Source organism: Triticum aestivum, chromosome 2D, assembly GCF_018294505.1.
Source record: "Triticum aestivum cultivar Chinese Spring chromosome 2D, IWGSC CS RefSeq v2.1, whole genome shotgun sequence".
Taxonomy (NCBI): Eukaryota; Viridiplantae; Streptophyta; class Magnoliopsida; order Poales; family Poaceae; genus Triticum; species Triticum aestivum.
Window position 1 is genome coordinate 400,571,687 of NC_057799.1, and position 25,761 is coordinate 400,597,447.

The 25,761-nt window shown below is 42.6% G+C and overlaps 1 protein-coding gene across 1 annotated transcript in view; it reads right to left on the reverse strand.

The window, feature by feature from the left end:
• Positions 1–163: 163 nt before the first annotated feature.
• The window catches only part of LOC123055807 (chaperonin 60 subunit beta 4, chloroplastic), a 100,067-nt gene continuing 74,469 nt past the window's right edge, over positions 164–25,761 (reverse strand). Inside the window, exons 3-16 of the mRNA XM_044479656.1 lie at positions 4,232–4,701; positions 4,021–4,146; positions 3,747–3,884; positions 3,514–3,609; positions 3,181–3,423; positions 2,842–3,076; positions 2,606–2,775; positions 2,373–2,450; positions 2,202–2,273; positions 2,010–2,114; positions 1,087–1,179; positions 874–966; positions 601–751; positions 164–504 (exon numbers count right to left, since the gene is read on the reverse strand). Of these exons, the coding sequence (XP_044335591.1) occupies positions 485–504; positions 601–751; positions 874–966; positions 1,087–1,179; positions 2,010–2,114; positions 2,202–2,273; positions 2,373–2,450; positions 2,606–2,775; positions 2,842–3,076; positions 3,181–3,423; positions 3,514–3,609; positions 3,747–3,884; positions 4,021–4,146; positions 4,232–4,701 (2,090 nt within the window). The 3' untranslated portion in view covers positions 164–484. The remainder of the gene's footprint in view (positions 505–600; positions 752–873; positions 967–1,086; positions 1,180–2,009; positions 2,115–2,201; positions 2,274–2,372; positions 2,451–2,605; positions 2,776–2,841; positions 3,077–3,180; positions 3,424–3,513; positions 3,610–3,746; positions 3,885–4,020; positions 4,147–4,231; positions 4,702–25,761) is intronic.

Consider the following 25,761-nt stretch of genomic DNA (forward strand, 5'->3'; position numbering starts at 1 on the left):
ATGTGCCAGTGTCATGTTCGTTCTAGCTAGCGGCACGTGCAAAGATACCATATCCAACCCCCCCAAGGCTCCACTATCTCCCACACAGGCACACCAAATTAATTATCTGTGTTCCTGCCTCCGGGCATCATGCTTCTCCAAAGAAAAAGATTGATTAGTTTCATCAGCAAAATGATGGGATGCTATTTGCTCGCATAAACTTGTCAGTGTGCACTACATTGAACCGCAGCTGTAGTGCGAATGCCTGTACGAACTTCCCGGAGAGCCCCCATGGGCGCTCTGGTTGGCATCTTTCGAGTTCTTCTCTGCCGAGGAAAACGTTGCACACACGGCCTGAGGAGGACCCTCGCTCCCCTCTTGTTAAGAGCAATGTTTAAACGGAAGTAGTAGTATATCTTTCTTCCAGCTCATATCTTGACGGACTTGCCCACAAAATTATTCATCCCAGGCACATTTGTGGTGGCTCCAAACAAGAGCGTGCATGCTAGACTCGAATACCTGAAACTGAAAGCATCGGACCAAGGTAAGCACGATATTGAAAAGAACGATACTGAAAAGAAGATGCATCTTTTTATATGATGAAGGTGCAAATATAGTTACCTGATGCAGGCATTGGGGGAATCAGGTTCCTAGGGGGCATCGGGGGCCTTACGCGAACCGGTTTGCTTTCTTGCGCCTCCACGATCACTACATCGGAGGTGAGAAAAGACTTGGCAACAACAGCAGAATGCTCTATGCAACACCTCACAACCTGACACATTTGTGCAGGGCAAACGAATTGCAGAGTTAGTGATGCCATTCGACGTTACTAATTGGCTTATTTTGAGAGACATAGGATTATTCTAACCATCGTTCCATGAATGTTTCACTAACCTTTGATGGGTCCAATATTCCAGAAGCCATCAGGTCTTCATAGCAGCCGTTGGCAGCATTGTATCCATAACTTGCATTGTCATTTGACAGCACCTTCAACAGCAGCAGTCAAATGCATGTTAGCCAGAATTTATCCTCAGGTACATCACAGTTTTCCAGACAAACGTGTAACATGTAACTGAATCAAAAGAGCTACTGCTTGCTATTGATAACCTTTTCGATGACGAACTTGCCACTCATCCCGGCATTATTAGCTATTAGTGTGGTAGGGTAGCTCAGAGCATGTTTGAAGATGTCAGCACCAATCTGAGCATGGAATGAAAGGAGTTATGGCTCAAGAACGAAAAATCAGTGCATTTATCAGTGTGGTAAATGGCCATCCAAACTATATATGTATTGCTGCAGTATCCATGGATCAAGAAATCTGTATTTTCGATAAAGCACAAGCACCTTGACCACTAAAAAAGCATAGTTGCACCAGTAGGCCAGGATTGTGGTGAACTCGAGTTGGGCCTGTGGATTGCAGTATATGTTTTATTCTTGAATATATGATGAATTATAGATATAAGGAGACAGAGTAGGAGAAATAAATTAATGGATTTTTTATGTGTGTCATTCACTCTGTTTTTATAAGGGCCAATATACTAATATCAAGATGACACCAAGTACACCCGGTCTCTGCAACAACACAATGTAAAGAGCTAGTCAAGACATCGAGATTGCACACAGCCAAATCATTCACTACTTGGTGGACAAACGAAATCCATGTGTAGTACGGCATTTTGGAATACTGATTGTCGTATTGTGAGTTGTTGCCATTTTCTTGTTTCTTTATTGTGCACTCGGGTACTTCCCTATAAACATTTTATGTTTGTCGGATGGGGTAATTGTGCAATGAAATCGGGATGATGTTGTCCTCTCATATGCCATGGTTTGTTCTCAGATTTAATATAGATCAAGATTTAGATTTTTGCTCTCCAGAAATTAGCAAGATGGATATTATAAACGTTTAATAACGTGTGCTCATTAGATCATCTACTCGGTAGTACTATAGTCCTTCCAGTGGTAATTAGGGCCACATGCTCATTATTTCCCTAGTTGCATTTTGCACCGCAAATGAAACCATAGTATGTTACCTTCTGCTCTAAATTATCCAATGATTCCTTGATTATGTCAATCTTCTGGGATAATCTTAGTAGGCTGCATCCACCACCAACTACAACACCTTCCTCAATAGCTGCCTGAAATATCCAAAATGTGGTTATGAAATAGGAAAATTGTACTTCACAGAACCTCGCATAATAAGATTGTAGATTGGTTAGTGATACCATGGTTGCATTAAGGGCATCTTCAATTCTCAGTTTCTTATCTTTCAGCTCAATGACTGTTTGAGCACCAACCTGCAATTAACTTGACGCCAGATTTTTAGAATCATGCAGTCCAAACGGCACAAAAGGCTAGTTACTAGTTAGTTAAAAATACTTGTGACACCTGATGACCTGAATGATTGCAATTGCACCAGATAACCTTGCAATCCTCTCACCCAGTATCTTTTTCTGGTACGTCTCCTTTGAGTTCTGGAAATTAGAATGAAAAATATGACCGCATTAAGATGACCATATTCATAGGTCCATGGTAGCTTCAAGAAGCTTTAAATGCAGTTTCTCCAGTACGTACATATAAAACGTCACATGGGCTATTCCATGTTTTGCATCAAACTATTGGGCTATACCTCAACTTGGCCTTTTATCTGAGCAACCCTTTTCTCAACTGCATGAAGGGTGCTTCCATCAGTAACAATTAGTGTTGAATCTTTCTTGACTATTACTTTAGAAGCAGAGCCTAAGAACTCTTTCCCTGCCTCTTCTAGTGTGTATCCCATGTCATCTCTCACTACTGTACCTGAAAACCAACAAGAGATGTTGATGACTGGAGTTGCATCAGTTGATTCGTGACCCAGTTATGTACCTCCTGTTATGATTGCAATGTCTTCTAAGCATTGGGTTTTTTGTTCACCGAAAGAAGGAGCCTTAATTGCTGCCACTTTGATCATCCCGGATAGCTTGTTTCTCGTCAAAGTAGCCAATGCTTCTTCTTCGACATCCTCAGCAATTATTAATAATGGAAAAACTTCTTTTACAGCACTAAAACATACCCTTAAAAGTTCCCTTGGATCAGAAATTATCTTGTCAACCAACAGGATCTACAAAAAACAAAACATAACTCTTGAAATTATCCAGCAGAGTGATGTGTGTGCATCTTCCGATGCAGTGGCCTGGGGAGACATGATGGAGATATCTGCACTACCTTACAGTCAGTGTACTCCGCGGACATATTCGCATGATTAGTCACAAAGAAAGGTGAGAGGTAACCACGTTCAAACTGCATTCCTTCAACAACCTCCAAACTGTTTACAGTACTTCTCCCGTTTTCAATCCTAACCAAACCTTCCCTGCCTACTCTTTTAAAAGCCTCAGAAATCATGTTTCCGACAGCGTAATCATTTCCGGCGCTAACTGCAGCCACGTGTGCTATTTCATGATCTTCAATCTAGAAGGCATCAATTTACAAAATGTTACAATATCTTTGGTAAGACCATACAGAGACATTCATAGTCATAGATTAACTGATAAACCGTACCTCCCGTGACATCAACTTGAGTTCAGAAACCAAAGCATCAGCAGTCCTCCCAATGCCACGCGCAATTTGAACCGGATTCATTCCAGCAGCAAGAACCTACTTTTTGAAAATATTCAGATGCAGGTTTAGGTTTCAGAATTGTTTGCGTCTGTCAATGTTCATTATACCAAAAACTTCTCCTGATCACTTTCCAAACCAAGAAATATAGAGAACTAGAATACTGTATCAGCTACCTTCATTCCTTCAGCAATCAGGCCTTGAGCAAGGATTATAGAAGTGGTACACCCATCGCCGGCAATATCGTTCGTCCTGGCGCCGGCCTGTCTGACCAATTTAACTCCTAGATTTTCCAGCGGATCCTCCAACTCGATCTTGTACAATACAGTAGAAAAAACAAATGAGTTTACTGAAAATTACAATCACTCCAAAAAATTGAAAATTACCCCAGCATTGCAGGAACATGTACTGAATCTGAAGAGCAGGCCAGCATGAGGTGAGTGGGAGTACCTCCTTGAGGACCGTCTCCCCGTCGTTGACGATCTTGGGAGGGCCATACTTGTTGGCGAGCACCACATTCCTCCCCTTGGGACCCAGGGTGACCCCCACCAGCCGCGCCACCAGGTCCACGCCAGCCTGCAGAGCGCAGACCCACCCAATTGCCACCCGTCGCAAGAAGCTAAATTCAGAACCCACCATGGTTGAAGCGTTGCTGCGTTACCTGCAACTTCTTGGTGGCGGACAGGTCGTGGTTGAAGTGCAGGTCCTTGTAGACGGGCATCGGCGGCGTCTTCTTGGGAGAGAAGGGCAGGGTGGGGGGCTTGCTGGAGAGGGAGGGGGGAGGGGACGGAGGGAGCGGCATCCTCGATATGGTGCCTCTCTGTGCAGAGGTGAGAGGTTGGAGGGGGTGAAGACAACGATAAGGCTGCTGTTGCTGGGAGGAAGGCCGTGGATACGCGGTTGCGTCGCGCCAAAAAGCGTCCTTGAAAGAAATATCTACTCTGCCAGTCCCGGCCCGTCCCGGCCCGTCCCGGCGTCCCCGCCAATTGGGCGACGGCGAGGACGTCGAGGCAGCAGTTGTTTGCGGCGGAGGAGCTGGACGAAGCGAGGCCCCGGCAGTTGCTGGGTTTTCTTCAGCCCGCGTGGGGAGAGACGGGTGGCTGCCATTGCGGGTAAATCCTATTCGGTCCCCTAAAAAAAAGGGTAAATCCTATTCGTCGCTATAAGGGTAAACGTCTTTTTTTTTGTCTTTTTTTTTTTGCCAAGAAGACATTGGATCTATTAATCAGGAACAGACATTACAAAGCACCCCTTAACAAAGACAGATAATACAACAAAGTCCTTAGGGAGCCAGCCACCGTCTTCCACCCGCACGTACCGATGGCGCGCCGCTGCTGCCCCTCCTCGCCGGAGCCGGGCTAACCTTAGTTGTTCTCGCAGACGGGAAGTCATCGAAGCACCAATCCTTCCGGACCATCGCCCTGGAGAAGAGGTCGCCGATGCCGCATCCGAAATCAAAGGTCCATAAACTCGTATGCCGGTTACGCCGGCGCACCTCCTGAACAAGCAGCCGCCAAGCCCAACAACGGCCGTTGGGACACCGCTGCACCAAACCTCACCAACCCCATACCACCGCTGGAGGAGACGGCAGTGCGACGCCAAAAGGGCCGGAGGATAGCATCCCCGCACACGAGCAGGCGTCGTCGACGCCTCGTCGGCCGCCCAGAGGGCACAAAGTCTCGCCAGAGCTACAGATCCACGAGGATCGAACGCCACCTACTCCCTGACGAAGCGGCAGAGCACGCCAGAACGTCTTGCTACCATGCTTTAGTTCTTCATTCACTTGTCGTTTCCACCACCTAGCTAGAAGTACTTCATTTTAAACAAAGGGATAGAGAGAGTTTAAAAGATGCTTAGTATACAAATTGTAATGCTCAAAATTGGTCTATTTGTAAGCAATCTAGCATAATTTTTTAAAAAAATTATGTTGATGTTACTATTTGGTATAGATTTGTTCTAAATACACTGGAGAGAATTTTTTGGCTAGTTATGCCCTAGATGCCTTTAATGCTATGGAAAATTTAGTAGGATCTCCGCCACTTAAAGTTGATGAAACTGAAATAACTTTCAATCATCTTATGCAGAGATTTGATATAATTGAAAATAAAATGTCAACTAACCAACAATTGAAAGAATTAGATAAAAAGATGCACAATCAAATTACCAAGTTGGGCTCTACAGTAGGAAATGACTTAAAATTATTGAGGGAAAAAGAACCCCATACCAATAGAGTAGAACAAAGTCTTGCTAAAATAGATAAACTGGCAGAAGTTATAGATGTTTTGGGTTCAGCTTTTGCTTCTATAAAAATTAGTGAGGAGACATCTAAGAACAAGAATATAAAATTTAATTATGTTCCTAAGGTTCATAGATCCAATTTGGGTGCCTCATCTAGTAAGGAAAAAAGAGATTTAAAGATGAAAAGTGTGCATCTCACTTTTAGCGGGATAAAAAGGGAACCTACCTTTGACACTAACATTTTGGATTCGTACCTAGGAGTGTTATAATTAATAGAATGTTAGGAACTCCTCCTAAGAAATCACGTTGCTATATTGAGGAATTGAAAGATGATAAAACTTAATGCTTGCATTATGCCTAGCTAACACTACTAGGGAAAACTTTATACACAAAGTCTTAGCAGTAGCGCGGGTTAAAAAGAGACGCTACTAATAATTAGTAGCATCGCTTTCTAGTTTCGAGCGCTACTAGTAGGTGGTTAGTAGTAGCGCGTTCTGGAATACCACGCTGCTGTTATGGCCAGCCCGGGCCCAGGTGCCCATCCAAACTTAGCAGTAGCGCCTGTCTTGGACCAGCGCTACATCTATTGACTTTAATAGTAGCGTTTTACCTAGAAACGCGCTACTACTAAGCCCAAGCTATCATCAGCCTCCGCGCCTGACCTCTCAGTCTCCCCTCCTCACTCTCCATCTCCACTCTCTCTCTCTCCCACCCTCGTCGACGGTGGCCTGCCCCCGCGCTGCTCCGGCCGCCCTCCCCGGCCCGCGCCCGCCCTCCTCTGCCACATTTCCGCCGTCGTCGCCGCCTTCTTCCTCGTCGGTAAGCCGCCTTCCTCCTCCCTCCTCCTGCTCTCTCCTTTCTCCTCCCTCCTCGGTCGTCCGCCCTCCTCCTCTCGCTCCTCCCTCCCTCCCCCTTCAGGCACCATCCTCCCTCCTCCTCTCTCTCTCTCTCTCCTCCCTCGCTCCCTCCTCCCTCCTACCTCCCTCCATGGCTCCATCCCTCCTCCCTCTGTTCTTGTAGAATGTAGGTTTTTTAATGTTTTTTACAAAAGAATGTAGAATGCAAATTTTAAGTAAATGTAGGGGTTATAAGATATTTAGTATTGTAGATTATTTGAATAGAATAGAAAATTTTCAATAATGTAGATTATTTGAATAGAATATAATTTTTTAGTAATGCAGGGGCAAAACAACCAAATACCTTTAAAAGTTTAGTATTAATTTAGGTTATTTGAATAGAATAGAATAGAAAAAAATTAGTAATGGTTATTATGGTTCAAGAAGTAGACAGTAGGTAAAAACACCAGGGCATTTTTCTAGGGTTTAGGGTTTCACTAAACCCTAAAATGAGAATAATATTGTTTTTGTTTATATTTTGTTTTTGCAGAAATCAAGGACCCTGCATCATCCCCGTCGTCGTCCCCATCACCGACCTCCTCCGACCTCGAAGTGAGACCAGCCAAATCCCCATGTCGATGATGATGTATATGTTTTGATAGATGTAGTAGAGTAGTAGATGATGAGTAGTTGTGACAATTTCCATGGAATAGAAAATTTTCAATGTAGGTCTTTCAAATATGATGGAGATTTAGATATGTGATATGTAGTGTTGTGTGCTACAAGTGCTTGCCCAAGTGGCCTATGTTTGCTGGGAACACCTCAGAGTGGCCTATGTTTTGCCGGAGTGTTGATTAATTTCCATTCTGGCAAATTTCAGGCGCTCGATATATGTCCTTTTTAGCAAAGGTCATGCCGGATTTTTCCGTGAATTTTGGCATGACTTGTGCTAGGATATGTAGGAAATATCGAGTGGCCCGGATTTTCTAGACAGATAATTAAACGACATTTCGGGTTGACTTGAAGTCTATCGGGGCTCCATACATGACTGTCAAAAAATCAGTGAGGGAGAGTCTCCACCATATATATGAGAGAAGAAGAATCCCTACAATTGTTGTGAGGGAAGTTTCTTCTTCATTTGAAGGTGCTAGACATTTTGGTGTAATGCACTTTCAAATGAAAGTAGGAGCTTTCATCACCGACGGTCGCAAATATCAGAGAGGGTGTGCCCACCATATACACCACGTGAGATGAGAGTTTTCAACAAAAGTCTCGACTGACTGAAATTCAACCCGTGATGAATATTAATGATCGAATTAAGTTTTTGCAGTACATATATTGAAATTCAGAAGTTTAATCTTTCAATTTTGAACATAGGACATGTCTGATGACGATAGGATCCCGGAGTGCGATTACTGCTACGATGACCGGGGTTTGTGCGATAGGTGTCCTCACCTGCAAAATGATAGGTTTTTCACCGTGAAGCTGGACGAGACCTCTGATGTTTGTACGGTACGCAACGACAAGCATTTCATCGTAATCAATATCATCACTTGTGCTTCTTTTGGTCAATGTGTAATTTTTGGATTTTTCAATTTGATTAGTACATCTCGTGCCATGCAAGACCATATGTATTGCAGAAGCTCGGTTTCAAAGACCAGAATACGGAGACGAGGAGGGCTCACTTAAGAACTAAACATGGTTATGTGTTTCTGGTTAAGCTGTTCAATATGGACAATCACTCCCATTTCGGTTGCTCTAATTGGGAAGCTCTCTGCAAGGCATATGGATTTGACGAGGGTATGCAAATAACATTTTATATTCGTCCCGAAGATGATGATGATGATAATATCGATATCTTGGTGGATGTGGATATGCCTCCAGTTTTGCCTAAATGTGAGTTTGTCAAACTAATTTGTTAAGTTAAGTAATTTATATTGTTAATTTAAAAATATTTGGTGTTCATCGGTACTAAACATCTTTATTTATAATTGTCAGCTTATTTCTTATCTTCCAAAAATACTCGGAAGGTTGTAGACAGGACATACTACAGTTATGACTCCGAGCTTAATTGTGAGGAGAAAGGTTATCTTGTCTCATTCATAGATGATGTTGAGGCCTTTAAAACCAATCATTCTATCCTCCCAAATTTTACTGGATACGTGCCACTAGTCCATAAATTGCATGATGGTAACTTCATTGCCAAAAACTTGGTAAGATTTTGTTAATGATGGTAACTTTATTGCATACATTTTTCTTAAGTATATAAACTATATTGCTAACTATATATCTTACTATTACATTTTTCAATAGAGGCTCCCGAAGGAGGTTGTGCCTTACATGCTGTTTACCGAAGGTTATATGCATATGGTTAGCTTACGACCAACTCCTTCGAAGGCTTACTATACTACATACTCGATTTCAAATGATGGAAGGCTCAAAATCAAAGAATGGAGCAAAGTGATGAATGCGCACACGCAACTAATTGGAGACAACATGAATGTGCGCAAGCCACAAGTTGGAGATAGGTTTATCTCCATTCTTCATTATGGAGATGGACCGATTTATCTCTTTTATGGTATTTTACCTAGGAAAGAGGAGTAGGTCCTAGGTTTTAAGAACAATTAGTTAGTGCTGATTATGACTATGATGATGATGAGAAGTTGTTATTATGTGCGAAAATGATGATGATGAGAAGTTGTTATTATGTCTCATGGACGAAAATGATGATGATGGGGAGTTGTTATATGACAATCATGTATTATGATGATGACGACGATGATGATGATGATGATGATGATGATGATGAGTTATTATATCATTGGGTGAAAGAACCGCGGATTAGTTTCAAGTGGATGGATCCAAAGTGACCAAGTCATGCATGACTTGGTCACTTTGGATCCATCCACTTGAAACTAATCCGCGGTTGTAAGGGCATATTTATCCCTTAGTAGTTTTGGTGATTGATGACAATGCTTTTGCGGACTAATCGTGTGGATTGAGCATTTCAGATATATCATGTCTAGGCACAAGACAATTTGGTGCCCCTCGAAGACTATTGAAGACGGCGTTTCTTTTCGGTGGATTTGAGTCGTAGGTAAGCCGTACTATTAAGAGGGGTCCGCGCTGGAAAGGTTTGGGTGGAATCAACACGTACACGGCTATTCCTTTTTGCACCACCTTTCCTTTAGCTCTTTGGAGCATCCTCCGTCTCTCCGTGTCTCTGCAAAATGAAGGACTCCTAGTGTTGCTGAACTGGGGCATGCGGTAGTACTGCTCTTCGGAGTGGTAGTACCGCAGGCCCTTGCGGTAGTACCGGCCTCGGGCGCGGTAGTACCACAGGTGCTCATGGTAGTACCACTCCTTGGGAACGGTAGTACCGTTGTCTCAGGCCAGGCGTAGCAGCTCAAGCGGTAGTAGGGGCGGATGTAATTTTTTACATCCGCGCCCTATGCGGTAGTACCGCTCCATGGATGGGGTAGTACCATGGGCTCTGGCCAGGCTCAGCAACATGAGCGGAAGTAGGGGCAGATGTAATTTTTTACATCAGCGCCCTACACGGTAGTACCGCTCCAAGCTTGCGGTAGTACCGTGTCGGATTTTTGCATAGATCAAAACTCAGTGGAAGTAGTCACGGATGTATTTTTATATGTCCGTGCCTTCCCAACCTAGACGATTCCTGCCTTGCGATAGTACCGCAAGGGGGTGCGGTAGTACCGCGCCAGCGGTTCTACCGCTCCCTGCCTTAGCGCATCAGGACTGGTTCTAGCCCCTGCCGTGCCAGCGGTAGTACCGCAGTCCATCGCGGTAGTACCGTGGGCTAGTGCGGTAGTACCACTTCTATGGTGCGGTAGTATCGCGTGTCGCAGGGTGAGTTGGTGGATAACGGTTGGATTTGTTCCTTCACTATAAAAGGGGAGTATTCTTATCCGAGTTGACCACCTCTTCCATCCCCAAGCTCCATTGTTGCTCTAAGCTCCATTTTCGCCCAATCTCTCTCCCTAGCCAATCAAACTTGTTGATTCTCTAGGGATTGGTTGAGAAGGCTCCGATCTACACTTCCACCAAGAGAAATTTGATTTCCCCCACTAATCCCTTGCGGATCTTGTTACTCTTGGGTGTTTGAGCACCCTAGACGGTTGAGGTCACCGCGGAGCCATAATCAATTGTGGTGAAGCTTCGTGGTGTCGTTGGGAGCCTCCAATTAAGTTGTGGAGATTGCCCCAACCTTGTTTGTAAAGGTCCGGTCGCCGCCTCCAAGGGAACCAATAGTGTAATCACGGCATCTCACATTGTGTGAGGGCGTGAGGAGAATACGGTGGCCCTAGTGGCTTCTTGGGGAGCATTGTGCCTCCACACCGCTCCAACGGAGACGTACTTCTCCTCAAAAGGAAGGAACTTCGGTAACACATCCTCGTCTTCACCGGCTCCACTCTTGGTTATCTCGTACCTTTACTTGTGCAAGCTTATATTGTGTTGTATCCTTTGCTTGCTTGCGTGCTTGTTGTTGTTGCATCATATAGGTTGCTCACCTAGTTGCATATCTAGACAACCTACTTTGATGCAAAGTTTAAATTGGTAAAGAAAAGCTAAAATTGTTAGTTGCCTATTCACCCCCCTCTAGTCAACTATATCGATCCTTTCAATTGGTATCAGAGCCTCGTCTCTTTATTAAGGACTTTGCTGTCTGAAGAGTATGGTTGACACCGTAGACGGTGGGGAGGAGCACTCCGGTGTGAATTCGTTCTCGTCTACAGCCGATGGGGCAACCGCGGTCGCTCGTGAGGAGTTCAATGCGGCTTTGGACACATTGAAAAACTCCATGACGTCTGAGGTCAAAGGCATGTTTAAGAACTTTCTTGATGGTCTCAAACTATCCACCGCGCCGTTGGAAGTGGTCGATCCCACTAACAAGGTGATGGATGATAACTCCGACAAGGGGGAAGCTACTAGTGAGAAAGTTCCTTTGTCTAGTGGTAAAAATGGTAGTGGCATCTTTGCCCATGTGGAACCACCTCCTACTTATGGAGGACCTATTCCCTCCACTCATTTAAATCATGCCGGCCCTCCTCCTAAGATTGTGAAAAATGAAGATTTTGATGCTTGGGTATATCGCTTTAAACGTCATTTAAACCATGTTAATACTAACCTTTGGAGAATCATTGAGCGAGGTTTTTATCCTCATGACCCAAGCAACTTCACCCCTAGAGAATCCGCGGATCATCAATTCAACGAGAATGCTCTCTTCATCATCCAAGATGCAATTCCATCCGAAGATCTTGCACATCTCCGACCTTTCACCATGGCCGAGGAAGCATGGCACCATGTTGTCTCCCTTTACAAGGGAAGCGTAAGAATTCAACGCTCCAACTATGAAGTGGTGCAAGATGAAGCCGATGAGTTTGCAATGAATGAGGATGAAGAACCTCGTGAGCTTTACCGGAGGTTAACCACTCTTGCGGTCTCACTCCGAGATCATGGGAGCAAGGATACGGATGACAATTGGATCAAGCGCAAGTTCCTCAAGGCCATGATGCCTTATCACAAGGCCATGTCCTCCGTCATCCATCAAAGACCGGACTTCCACACCTTGTCCTCAAGTGAAGTCTTGGATGAGTTTGTGGCAATGAGGATCTTGGACAAGACCGCCGACAATGCGGTGTTGCGTTCTCAAAGAGCTAAGAAGCCCAACCTTGCTTTGAAGGCCAAGGTTAGTGTGGAAGAAGAGGATGAAGAGGAAGAAGAGGAGAGCAACCCCGAAGATACAAAATATGCTTATCATGAGCACATGGCTCTTGCTTCAAGGCAATTTTGGAGCAAGAAGAACTCAAGGCCCAACTTCAACAAGAATAACTCAAGTGGCACGAAGAGCAAGCAACGAGTGAGGACTTGCTATAATTGTGGCAATGTGAGTCACTTTGTCGCGGAGTGTCCTTATGAGAAGAGGGAAGACAATGGTGGCAAGCTCATCCGAAAAGACAAGGCCAAGTCCTTCCCCAACAAGAGCAACTTCACCAAGAAGACTCCTCCCAAGGGGTTGGTGGCACAACAAGAGTACAATGAGGATGATGATGATGATGAAGAAGACAGTGAGTCGGTTGCCGTGGCCTCCGTTGCCATTACGACAACTCCACGGGTGTCTCTCTTTGACTCACCCAATGAGAACATCACCGCCAAGTGCATCATGGCTAAAGCCACCAACAAGGTAACCCCCAACATTAAAACTACCATCATTACTAATCCTTCTTTGAGGGATTGCATTGATGAAAGTGAGGGGTCCAATGTGGAGGAAAATGAATTTGAGTCTTTTATGAGTAAGCTCAAGGGTAAATCCAAGAAGCACTTCGTTGCTCTCTTGGAACAACTTGGTGAAGCCAATGACATGATCGAGGCTCACGAAGATACCATCCCTAAGATGGAGGGGCATAGTTGTGACTATGCCGATGAGATTTCGGATCTCTCCAATGCTCTTGAGGAAGAGCGCGGTCATCGTTTGGCTCTTGAGGAGTCATACAACGGGGACCATGATAAATTGAAGAAAGATCTTGATCATTCTCTTGTTGTATCTCGTGTGCTAAACTCCAAGAAAGCCAAGCTTGGGGTTGATCTTGCTAGACTCAAAGAGGAGTTTGATTTACTTGACAAGGCTCACAAGGTCTTGAAGGGTGCTCATGCTAGCCTCAAAGAGTCTCATGATTAACTCCAAGTAAAGCTAACTAAGGAGAAAGCCACTTTTCCTCATATGGTCTTAATTGATAATGCAAATGCTACTAACCCGTATTGTGAGCATGTGCATCTTGTTGAGGAGAATGCTAAGTTGAAGGAGTGATACGTCTCCAACGTATCTATAATTTTTTATTGTTCCATGCTATTATATTATCTGTTTTGGATGTTTAATGGTCTTTAATATACCTTTTTATATTATTTTTGGGACTAACCTATTAACCGAAGGCCCAGTGCAAATTGTTGTTTTTTGCCTATTTCAGTGTTTCGCAGAAAAGGAATATCAAACGGAATCCAAACGGAACGAAACCTTCGCGAGGATCTTTCTTGGAACAAACGCAACCCAGGAGACTTGGAGTGGAGGTCAAGGAAGCAACGAGGCGGCCACGAGGCCGGAGGGCGCGCCCCCACCCTCGTGGGCCCCTCGTAGCTCCACCAACCTACTTCTTTCGCCTATATATACTCTTATACCCTGAAAACATCCAGGGGAGCCACGAAACTACTTTTCCACCACCGCAACCTTCTGTACCCGTGAGATCCCATCTTGGGGCCTTTTCCGGCGATCTGCCGGAGGGGGATTCGATCACGGAGGGTTTATACATCAACACCATAGCCTCTCCGATGATGTGTGAGTAGTTTACCACAGACCTTCGGGTCCATAGTTATTAGCTAGATGGCTTCTTCTCTCTCTTTGGATCTCAATACAAAGTTCTCCTCAATCTTCTTGGAGATCTATTCAATGTAATTCTTTTTGCGGTGTGTTTGTCGAGATCCGATGAATTGTGGGTTTATGATCAAGATTATCTATGAACAATATTTGATTCTTCTCTGAATTCTTATATGCATGATTTAATGTCTTTGCAAGTCTCTTCGAATTATCGGTTTAGTTTGGCCTACTAGATTGATCTTTCTTGCAATGGGAGAAGTGCTTAGCTTTGGGTTCTATTTTGCGTTGCTCGATCCCAGTGACAGAAAGGGAACCGACACGTATTGTATTGTTGCCATCGAGGATAAAAAGATGGGGTTTATATCATATTGCTTGAGTTTATCCCTCTACATCATGTCATCTTGCCTAATGCGTTACTCCATTCTTATGAACTTAATACTCTAGATGCATGCTGGATAGCGGTCGATGTGTGGAGTAATTGTCACAGACATGATGCCTATGTTCATGATCATGCCTAGATATTCTCATAACTATGCACTTTTCTATCAATTGCTCGGCGGTAATTTTTTCACCCACCGTAATATATGCTATCTTGAGAGAAGACACTAGTGAAACCTATGGCTCCCGGGTCTACTTTACATCATATAAGTTTCCAATCTATAATTCTAGTTTACTATTTATTTTGCAATCTTTACTTTTCCAATCTATACAACAAAAATACCAAAAATATTTATCTTATTATCTTTATCAGATCTCACTTTTGCAAGTGGCCGTGAAGGGATTGACAACCCCTTTATCGCGTTGGTTGCAAGGTTCTTGATTGTTTGTGCAGGTACTAGGTGACTTGCGTGTAGTCTCCTACTGGATTGATACCTTGGTTCTCAAAAACGGGGGAAATACTTACGCTACTTTGCTACATCACCCTTTCCTCTTCAAGGGAAAACCAACGCATGCTCAAGAGGTAGCAAGAAGGATTTCTGGTGCCGTTGCCGGGGAGATCTACGCCAAGTCAAGACATACCAAGTACCCATCACAAACTCTTATCCCTCGCATTACATTATTTGCCATTTGCCTCTCGTTTTCCTCTCCCCCACTTCACCTTTGCCGTTTTACTCGCCCTTTTTCCATACGTATCTTTTCGCTTGCTTCTTGTTTGCTTGTGTGTTGGAGTGATTGTCTGTCATGATGGCTCAAGATAATACTAAATTGTGTGACTTTTCCAATACCAACAATAATGATTTTATTAGCACTCCGATTGCTCCTACTACCGATGCTGAATCTTGTGAAATTAATACCGCTTTGTTGAATCTTGTTATGAAAGATCAGTTTTCTGGCCTTCCTAGTGAAGATGCCGCTACCCATCTGAACAACTTCGTTGATTTGTGTGATATGCAAAAGAAGAAAGATATGGATAATGATATTGTTAAATTGAAGCTATTTCCGTTTTCGCTTAGAGATCGTGCTAAAACTTGGTTCTCTTCTTTGCCTAAAAATAGTATTGATTCGTGGAATAAGTGCAAAGATGCTTTTATCTCTAAGTATTTTCCTCCTGCTAAGATTATCTCTCCTAGAAACGATATTATGAATTAAGCAACTTGATCATGAGCATGTTGCACAGCTTGGGGGAGGATGAAATTAATGATACGTAATTGCCCTACACATGGTTTGAATATATGGATGATTATACAAAAAAATATGCCGGATTGAATTTTACTTCTAGAAACCTTTTAGATTCGGCCGCGGGAGGCACTTTTATGGAAATCACTTTAGGTGAAGCTACTAAACTCCTAGATAATATTATGGTTAATTATTCTCAATGGCACACCGAAAGATCCACTAGTAAAAAAGTTCATGCTATTGAAGAGATTAATGTTTTGAGTGGAAAGATGGATGAACTTATGAAATTGTTTGCTAATAAGAGTGTTTATTCTGATCCTAATGATATGCCTTTGTCCACTTTGATTGAGAATAATAATGAAGCTATGGATGTGAATTTTGTTGGTAGGAACAACTTTGGTAATAACGCGTATAGAGGAAACTTTAATTCTAGGCCGTTTCCAAGTAATTCCTCTAATAATTATGGTAATTCCTACAACAACTCTTATGGAAATTTTAATAAGATGCCCTCTGATTTTGAGACTAGCGTTAAAGAATTTATGATTTCACAAAAGAATTTCAATGCTTTGCTTGAAGAAAAATTGCCTAAGATTGATGAGTTGGCTAGGAACGTGGATAGAATTTCTCTTGATATTGACTCTTTGAAACTTAGATCTATTCCACCCAAGCATGATATCAATGAGTCCCTCAAATCTATGAGAATTTCCATTGATGAGTGCAAAGAAAGAAACGCTAGGATGCGTGCTAAAAAAGATTGCTTTGTAAAAGCGTGTTCTTCTAGTTTCCATGATAACAATGATGAAGATCTAAAAGTGATTGATGTGTCTCCTATTAAATATTTGTTTTCCAATATGAATCTTGATAAAGATGGGACTGGAGATGATTCAACTTTAGTTAAAAGGCGTCCCAATGATTCGGAGTTTTTAGATCTTGATGCAAAAATTGGTAAAAGTGGGATTGAAGAGGTCAAAACTTTACATAGCAATGAACACACTATTTTGGATTTCAAGGAATTTAATTATGATAATTGTTCTTTGATAGATTGTATTTCCTTGTTGCAATCCGTGTTAAATTCTCCTCATGCTTATGCTCAAAATAAAGCTTTTACCAAACACATCGTTGTTGCTTTAATGCAATCTTATGAAGAAAACTTGAATTAGAAGTTTCTATCCCTAGAAAACTTTATGATGAGTGGGAACCTACTATTAAAATAAAGATCATGAATGCTATGCTTTATGTGATTTGGGTGCTAGTGTTTCCACGATTCCAAAAACTTTGTGTGATGTGTTAGGTTTCCATGAATTTGATGATTGTTCTTTAAATTTGCACCTTGCGGATTCCACCACTAAGAAACCTATGGGAAGGATTAATGATGTTCTTATTGTTGCAAATAGGAATTATGTGCCCGTAAATTTCATTGTTTTTGATGGAGATTGCAATCCTACATGTCCTATTATTCTTGGTAGACCTTTCCTTAGAACGATTGGTGCAATTATTGATATGAAAGAAGGAAATATTAGATTCCAATTTCCATTAAGGAAAGGCATGGAACACTTTCCTAGGAAGAAAACTAAATTACCTTATGAATCTATTATGAGAGCCACTTATGGAATGCATACCAAGGATGACAATACCTAGATCTATTCTATCTTTATGCCTAGCTAGGGGCGTTAAACAATAGCGCTTGTTGGGAGGCAACCCAATTTTATTTTTGTTTCTTATTTTTTGTTTCTGTTTAGTAATAAATTTTTCATCTAGCTTCTGTTTAGATGTGGTTTTATGTTTTTAATTAGTGTTTGTGCCAAGTAGAACCTTTGGGAAGACTTGGGTGAAGTCTTTATGATCTTGCTGTAAAAAAACAGAAACTTTAGCGCTCACGAGATTAGCTACCATTTTTTAATGGAGAGTGCTTTTTAGGTTGATTCTTTTTGCAGATGATTAATAGACAAATTACTCACGTCCACCAATTTATTTCAGAGTTTTTGTAGTTACATAAGTATATGTTTGATACAGATTACTACAGACTGTTCTGTTTTTGACAGATTCTGTTTTTTGTGTGTTGTTTGCTTATTTTGATGAATCTATGGCTAGTATCGGGGGGTATGAACCATAGATAAGTTGGAATACAGTAGGTTTAACACCAATATAAATAAAGAATGAGTTCATTACAGTACCTTATGGTGGTGATTTGTTTTCTTATGCTAACGGAGCTCATGAGATTTTCTGTTTGAGTTTTGTGTTGTGAAGTTTTCAAGTTTTTGGGTAAAGATTTGATGGATTATGGAACAAGGAGTGGAAAGATACTAAGCTTGGGTATTCCCAAGGCACCCCAAGGTAAAATTCAAGGACAACCAAAAGCCTAGGCTTGGGGATGCCCCGGAAGTCATCCCCTCTTTCGTCTTCGTCCATTGGTAACTTTACTTGAGGCTATATTTTTATCACATGATATGTGTTTTGCTTGGAGCGTCTTGTATGATTTGAGTCTTTGCTTTTTAGTTTACCACAATCATCCTTGATGTACACACCTTTTGGAGAGACACACATGTATCGGAATTTATTAGAATACTCTATGTGCTTCACTTATATCTTTTGAGCTAGTTAATGTTGCTCTAGTGCTTCACTTACATCTTTTTAGAGCACGGTGGTGGTTTTATTTTATAGAAATAATTGATCTCTCATGCTTCACTTATATTATTTTGAGAGTCTTTTAGAACATCATGCTAATTTTCTTTGGTTATAAAATTAGTCCTAATATGATAGGCATCCAAGATGGGTATAATAAAAACTTCCATATAGAGTGCATTGAATACTATGAGAAGTTTCATACTTGATGATTGTTTTGAGATATGAAGATGGTAGTATTAGAGTCGTGCTAGTTGAGTAATTGTGGAATTGAGAAATACTTATGTCGAGGTTTGCAAGTCCCGTAGCATGCACGTATGGTAAACGTTGTGTGACAAATTTGAAGCATGAGGTGTTCTTTGATTGCTTTCCTTATGAGTGGCGGTCGGGGACGAGCGATGGTCTTTTCCTACCAATCTACCCCCCTAGGAGCATGCGTTTAGTGCTTGGTTTCGATGACTTGTAGATTTTTTGCAATAAGTATGTGAGTTCATTATGACTAATGTTGAGTCCATGGATTATACGCACTCTCACCCTTCCATCATTGCTAGCCTCTTCGGTACCGTGCATTGCCCTTTCTCACCTCGAGAGTTGGCGCAAACTTCGCCGGTGCATCCAAACCCTGTGATACGATACGCTCTATCACACATAAGCCTCCTTATATCTTCCTCAAAACAGCCACCATACCTACCTATTATGGCATTTCCATAGCCATTCCGAGATATATTGCCATGCAACTTTCCACCGTTCCATTTATTATGACACGCTTCATCATTGTCATATTGCCTTGCATGATCATGTAGTTGAAATCGTATTTGTGGCAAGGCCACCATGCATAATTTTTCATACATGTCACTCTTGATTCATTGCCCATCCCGGTACACCGCCGGAGGCAGTCATATAGAGTTATATCTTGTTCTAGTATCGAGTTGTAATCTTTGAGTTGTAAATAAATAGAAGTGTGATGATTATCATTATTAGAGCATTGTCCCGTCAATAAAAAAAGAGAAAGGCCAAATTAAAAAAAAGGAAGGCCCCAAAAAAGAGATAAAAGGGACAATGCTACTATCCTTTTTCCACACTTGTGCTTCAAAGTAGCACCATGATCTTCATGATAGAGAGTCTCTTATTTTGTCACTTTCATATACTAGTGGGAATTTTACATTATAGAACTTGGCTTGCATATTCCAACAATGGGCTTCCTCAAATGCCCTAGGTCTTCGTGGGCAAGCAAGTTGGATGCATACCCACTTAGTTTCTTTTGTTGAGCTTTCATACATTTATAGCTCTAGTGCATCTGTTGCATGGCAATCCCTACTCCTCGCATTGACATCAATTTATGGGCATCTCCATAGCGTGTTGATTAGCCGCGTCAATGTGAGACTTTCTCCTTTTTTGTCTTCTCCACACAACCCCCATCATCATATTCTATTCCACCCATAGTGCTATGTCCATGGCTCACGCTCATGTATTTCGTGAAAGTTGAAAAAGTTTGAGAATACTAAAGTATGAAACAATTGCTTGGCTTGTCATCGGGGTTGTGCATGATGAGAGCATTTTTGTGTGACGAAAATGAAGCATGGCCAAACTATATGATTTTGTAGGGATGAGCTTTCTTTGGCTGTGTTATTTTGATAAGACATAATTGCTTGGTTAGTATGCTTGAAGTATTATTATTTTATGTCAATATTAAAGTTTTATCTTGAATCTTTCGGATCTGAACATTCATGCCACAATAAAGAGAATTACATTAAAATTATGCTAAGTAGCATTCCACATCAAAAATTCTTTTTTTTTTATCATTTACCTACTCGAGGACGAGCAGGAATTAAGCTTGGGGATGCTTGATACGTCTCCAACGTATCTATAACTTTTTATTGTTCCATGCTATCATATTATCTGTTTTGGATGTTTAATGGGCTTTAATATACCTTTTTATATTTTTTGGGACTAACCTATTAACTAAAAGCCCAGTGCAAATTGCTATTTTTTTTTCCTATTTCAGTGTTTCGCAGAAAAGGAATATCAAATGGAATCCAAATGGAATGAAACCTTCGCGAGGATCTTCTTGGAACAAACGCAACCCAGGAGACTTGGAGTGGAGGTCAAGGAAGCAACGAGGCGGCCACGAGGCAGGAGGGCGCGCCCAGGGGGTAGGTGCGCCCCCACCCTCGTGGGCCCCTCGTAGCTCCACCGACCTACTTCTTTCACCTATATATACTCTTATACCCTGAAAACATCCAGGGGAGCCATGAAACCACTTTTCCACCGCCGCAACCTTCTGTACCCGTGAGATCCCATGTTGGGGCCTTTTCCGGTGATCTGCTGGAGGGGGATTCGGTCACGGAGGGCTTCTACATCAACACCATAGCCTCTTCGATGATGTGTGAGTAGTTTACCACAGACCTTCGGTTCCATAGTTATAAGCTAGATGGCTTCTTCTCTCTCTTTGGATCTCAATACAAAGTTCTCCTTGATCTTCTTGGAGATCTATTCGATGTAATTCTTTTTGCGGTGTGTTTGTCGAGATCCGATGAATTGTGGGTTTATGATCAAGATTATCTATGAACAATATTTGATTCTTCTCTGAATTCTTATATGCATGATTTAATAACTTTGCAAGTCTCTTCGAATTATCGGTTTAGTTTGGCCTACTAGATTGATCTTTCTTGCAATGGAAGAAGTGCTTAGCTTTGGGTTCAATTTTGCGGTGCTCGATCCCAGTGACAGAAAGGGAACCGACACGTATTGTATTGTTGCCATCGAGGATAAAAAGATGGGGTTTATATCATATTGCTTGAGTTTATCCCTCTACATCATGTCATCTTGCCTAATGCGTTACTCCGTTCTTATGAACTTAATACTCTAGATGCATGCTGGATAGCGGTCGATGTGTGGAGTAATAGTAGTAGATGCAAAATCATTTCGGTCTACTTGTCATGGACGTGATGCCTTTGTTCATGATCATGCCTAGATATTCTCATAACTATGCACTTTTCTATCAATTGCTCGGCAGTAATTTGTTCACCCACCGTAATATATGCTATCTTGAGAGAAGCCACTAGTGAAACCTATGGCCCCGGGTCTACTTTACATCATATAAGTTTCCAATCTATAATTCTAGTTTATTATTTATTTTGCAATCTTTACTTTTCCAATCTATACAACAAAAATACCAAAAATATTTATCTTATTATCTTTATCAGATCTCACTTTTGCAAGTGGCCGTGAAGGGATTGACAACCCCTTTATCGCGTTGGTTGCAGGGTTCTTGATTGTTTGTGCAGGTACTAGGTGACTTGCGTGTAGTCTCCTACTGGATTGATACCTTAGTTCTCAAAAACTGAGGGAAATACTTACGCTACTTTGCTGCATCACCCTTTCCTCTTGAAGGGAAAACCAACGCATGCTCAAGAGGTAGCAAGGAGCAACTTGAGAAAGGCCTTGTGTCGTGCATACAAGGTGAGAAGAACCTCAACGACCTTTTGAGCAATCAAAAGGAAATTGTGGCCAAGGAAGGGATTGGGTTCACACCCAAAACCAAGAACAAGAAGAAGAATGAAAAGGCCAAACGACCTCCTCCTCTCAAGCAAACCTTTGTGAAACAGGGAGAGGGCGCTCCTAAGGAGAAGAAGAACAATGTGAAGGGTGGTGGTGTCAAGAAGGGCAATGCCGCCCCTTCCAACAAAGCCGGCGACTTTAACCCTTCCTATGTGTTATGCCTTGCTAGTGATGGGCATGTTTATGCTAAATTTGTTGGTTCTCCTTATGAGTAAATTGAATGGTCTATTTGGGTTCCTAAGACCCTTGTCACTAACATCAAAGGACCCATTACAAAATGGGTACCTAAAACCAAGCATTGATCTCTTGTAGGTGTTTGCTTCCGGTGGGGGGTCATGGTTGCTCGATAGTGGAGCCACTAATCATATGACCGGAAGCAAGGACTTGGTGGTGGACGTGCACCATATTCCATCTATGCCCACCAATGTCGAGTGGGGTGACGCCTCATCCTCTAAGGTATTGGGACTTGGCAAGGTTGTCATTTCTCATGATCTCACGATCGAGAAGGTCATGCTTGTTGAGTCCCTCGCATACAATTTACTTTCCGTTCGTCAACTTGCAATCATGGGCTTTGCCACTTTCTTTGATATTGATACCGTGGCCCTCTTGTGGAGCAAGACTCTTAAAGTAGCCTGTGTTGGGCATGTCGAGAATGGTCTCTATGTGATTAACTTTTCGGAGCGACCCACTAAGACCGCGACATGCCTAATGGCTAAAGTTGACGTGCGATGGCTTTGGCATCGCCATTTAGCCCATGTCAATATGAGATCTTTGCAAAGTCTTCTCAATGGGGACCATGTTCGTGGACTAACAAATGTTAGTTTTGCCAAAGATCGTGCTTGCAGTGCTTGTATCGAAGGAAAGCTACATGAGAAGGCTCACCCTCCCACGACTATCATCTACTCAAAGAGGCCTTTGGAGCTCCTTCACTTGGATCTCTTTGGGCATCCATCCTTTGCTAGTCTTGGGGTTAGGAAGTATTGCTTGGTGATTGTGGATGATTATTCAAGATACACTTGGGTATACTTCTTCAAGAGGAAGAGTGAGACCCAACAAACCATCATTGACTTTGCAAATGAAGCCCAACACCAACACAATGCAAATATATTGACAATAAGAAGTGACAACGGCACCGAGTTCAAGAACTACACCTTGGATGAGTTTCTTAGTGATGAGGGGATCAAGCATCAATATTCCGCACCTTACACCCCTCAACAAAATGGTGTAGCGGAGAGGAAGAACCGGACGTTGATGGATGCGGCAAGGACCATGATGGCGGAGTTCAAGTCTCCATACAACTTTTGGGCCGAAGCCATCAACACCGCGTGTCATGCATCCAATCGGCTCTATCTCCGCAAAGGCTTGAACAAGACTCCATATGAGATACTCACCGGTAACAAGCCCAACCTCAAGTACTTTCGGGTGTTCGGGTGTAAGTGTTTCATTCTCAAGAAAGGTGTTCATTTGTCTAAATTTGAGGCTAGAGCTCAAGAGGGCATATTTGTTGGTTATGCTACAAACTCTCATGCTTACCGTGTCCTCAATAAGTCAACGGGACTTATTGAGGAGATGTGTAATGTGGATTTTGATGAGAATAATGGCTCCCAAGTGGAGCAAAGTGGCACTTGTGATGTAGGTGATGAAATTCCTCCCCAAGCCATAAGAAAATGGGTGTTGGTTTTATCCTACCCATTGAGGAACCCCTTATGGCCGAAGGAGAAGGACAATGTTCCACTCAAGTGGAACCATCACCAACCCAAGGACCACACACTTCCAAAGAACAAAGTGAAGGCCCTCAACCTCATGAACAAGACCAAGGGCAAGATCAACCTCAAGATGGTGTTGAACCACCAAGTGATGGCCAAGGTTAAGTTCTCTCCTCCGAGCAAGTTCAAGATCAAGAGCAAGCTCAAGATCAAGAACAAGTTCAAGACGACGCTCAAGATGATCAAGTAACTGCTCCTCAACTCACTCCTGAGGAGGAATTGGAGCGTCGTGCCGCCAAGATTGCATCAAAGCTCTCTACCAAGGGTCATCTCATGAGAAATGTGCTTGGAAGCATTCGAAAAGGGGTAAGCACTCGTAGACAATTGGCAAACTATTATGAACATCACGCTTTTGTCTCTTGTGTTGAACCCCAAAAGGTCTATGAGGCGCTCAAAGATCCGGATTGGCTTAATGCCATTCATGAAGAACTCAACAACTTCGAGCACAACAAGGTGTGGAGATTGGTGCCAAGGCCAACGGGGAACCATAATGTCATTGGAACCAAGTGGATATTCAAGAACAAGCAAGATGCTCATGGAATTATAGTCCGCAACAAGGCTCGTTTGGTAGCACAAGGCTACTCCCAAGTTGAGGGTATCGACTAAGGTGAAACCTTTGCTCCCGTTGCTCGCCTTGAATCTATTTGTTTGTTGATTGCTTATGCTTCTCATCACAATTTCAAGTTGCAACAAATGGATGTGAAAAATGCTTTTCTTAATGGTCATATTAATGAGTTGGTGTATGTTAAACAACCCCCCGGGTTTGAGGATCCCTATTTCCCCAATCATGTGTACCAACTTGATAAGGCACTCTATGGCCTTAAACAAGCCCCACGTGCGTGGTATGACCACCTTACCGAGTTGTTGCAAGATCGTGGGTTTGAAATTGGGAAAAACGACCCCACTCTTTTTAGTAAGAAGGTCAAAGGGGAGTTGTTTGTGTGCCAACTATATGTTGATGATATTATCTTTGGTTCCCCTAACAAAGCTTTCAATGAGGAATTTGACCTCAAAGTTCAAGATGTCCATGATGGGAGAGTTGAAGTTCTTTCTCACGTTCGAAGTCAAGCAAAGAAGAGGGACCTCCATCAACCAAGCCAAATACACTCAAGACATGCTCAAGAGATTCAAGCTAAGTGATGTCAAGCCGGCTTCCACTCCAATGCCCGTCAAATGCCAACCTGACATAGATCCCAATGGTAAAGCGGTGGATCAAAAGGTATATCGCTCCATGCTTGGCTCCTTGCTTTACCTTTGTGCATCTAGACCGGATATCATGTTGAGTGTGGGAATTTGTGCACGGTTTCAAGCCGCACCTAAGGAAAGCCACTTTGTGGCGGTCAAGCGGATCTTTCGATATTTGGCTCATACCCCAAACTTTGGCTTATGGTACCCAAGAGGAGCAAGCTTCAACCTTGTAGGTTATTCGGACTCCGATTGGGCGGGAGACAAGGTGGATAGGAAGTCATCTTCTGGAGGGTGCTAATTCCTTGGTTGCTCTTTGGTGAGTTGGTCTTCTAAGAAGCAAAGTTGTGTGTCTCTCTCGTCCACCAAAGCGGAGTATGTGGCCGCCGGTAGTTGTTATGCACAACTTCTATGGATGAGGCAAAATTTAAAGGACTACGGTGTCATTTGTGACAAAGTGCCTCTTTGGTGTGACAATGAAAGTGCCATCAAGATTTCTCTCAACCCGATGCAACACTTCAAGACGAAGCACATTGAGATTCGGTATCACTTCATCCGGGATCACATTAGGCGAGGGGAGATCAAGCTCAACTATGTCAACACTCATGATAACCTTGTAGATATCTTCACGAAGCCCTTGGATGAAGCAAGATTTCGCGAGTTAAGGCATGAGCTAAATATCATTGATTCAAGCAATGTGGCTTGAACCCTTGCACACCCCACCATACTCAACTTGTTATCTTGTTTAGGTGTAGGCATGGACATAGGGGGAGTGTTGTTCTCTCAATGAACTCTCCCTCCCCCATTATGCATAAATTGATCAACTCTTTCACATTAGCCATTTTTTATGTTACTTGTGCTTCAAAGACAAGTTTTGGTCATGGGCCCAAGGATAATTCTTCGCGGTGCCATACCAATTGACCCAAACATAGGTGGCTCCGGCCACCGCCCTCTCTTTGGAGAGGTTGTGTCACGT